Below are 690 nucleotides of genomic sequence, written 5' to 3'. Positions count from 1 at the left end.
GTTTTCTTTGGATCCTCTTTCTTCTTCTTCGGTTTCTTTTCCACCCCTGCCGCGTATAAGATGTCGAAAGGGTCGGATTCATCGTCCAGCAGTCGGCCGAAACGATTAGCAACGGCGCATCCATATCCTTCATCAGGCATCTCCTCTACTAACTCCTTCATTTTTATCGATTACCGCAAGGGAAATGAAATAATCGAGTTGCTGTCATCGAAGGACTACAAATACAGCAGAACTAAACTCTGTTTATCTCCTAAAGAGAACAAATTGAGGCGTTACACTTTGCCCAAAGACTGAAATCTAGTTTGTGAGCACAAATTAACGTCCCCGTCAGATGTGACGTTCGGCTAATTGAATTCAGGTTCATATGTAAGCAATTAGTCTCCGCCCCGGAAGTCAACTTAGTTTCCAGAACGCGCTCATTGATATTAATTACACACGTTCGACTATTATTTGCTGTCATATTATTGAATATACCTGGTGGATTTTTTCCGGCCTGTTTTATTGCCAATTTTTGTGACTGTAAATGTGAACCAGACTAAAACTATGAATCTATTATCATTCTGCTATAAAGTAGGTACAATTTCTGATTATAGTCATGCTTCTGCAGATATGTATGACTTATGTATATACTACCAATATACTACTCATACAAAAATATTCATAATAAAGCAGTCTGATATGCAAAAAAAA

The 690-nt window shown here is 38.3% G+C and overlaps 1 protein-coding gene across 1 annotated transcript in view; it reads right to left on the bottom strand.

Moving 5' to 3' along the window:
* The window catches only part of LOC107589276 (plasminogen activator inhibitor 1 RNA-binding protein), a 5,149-nt gene extending 4,800 nt beyond the window's left edge, over positions 1 to 349 (bottom strand). The window contains exon 1 of the mRNA XM_016277673.1: positions 1 to 349. Coding sequence (XP_016133159.1) covers positions 1 to 161 — 161 coding nt within the window. The 5' untranslated portion in view covers positions 162 to 349.
* Between the last annotated feature and the right edge of the window lie 341 nt (positions 350 to 690).

Source organism: Sinocyclocheilus grahami, unplaced genomic scaffold, assembly GCF_001515645.1.
Source record: "Sinocyclocheilus grahami isolate Dianchi unplaced genomic scaffold, SAMN03320097.WGS_v1.1 scaffold114.1, whole genome shotgun sequence".
NCBI classification, from domain to species: Eukaryota; Metazoa; Chordata; class Actinopteri; order Cypriniformes; family Cyprinidae; genus Sinocyclocheilus; species Sinocyclocheilus grahami.
This window is presented reverse-complemented; position numbering and strand designations above follow the sequence as displayed.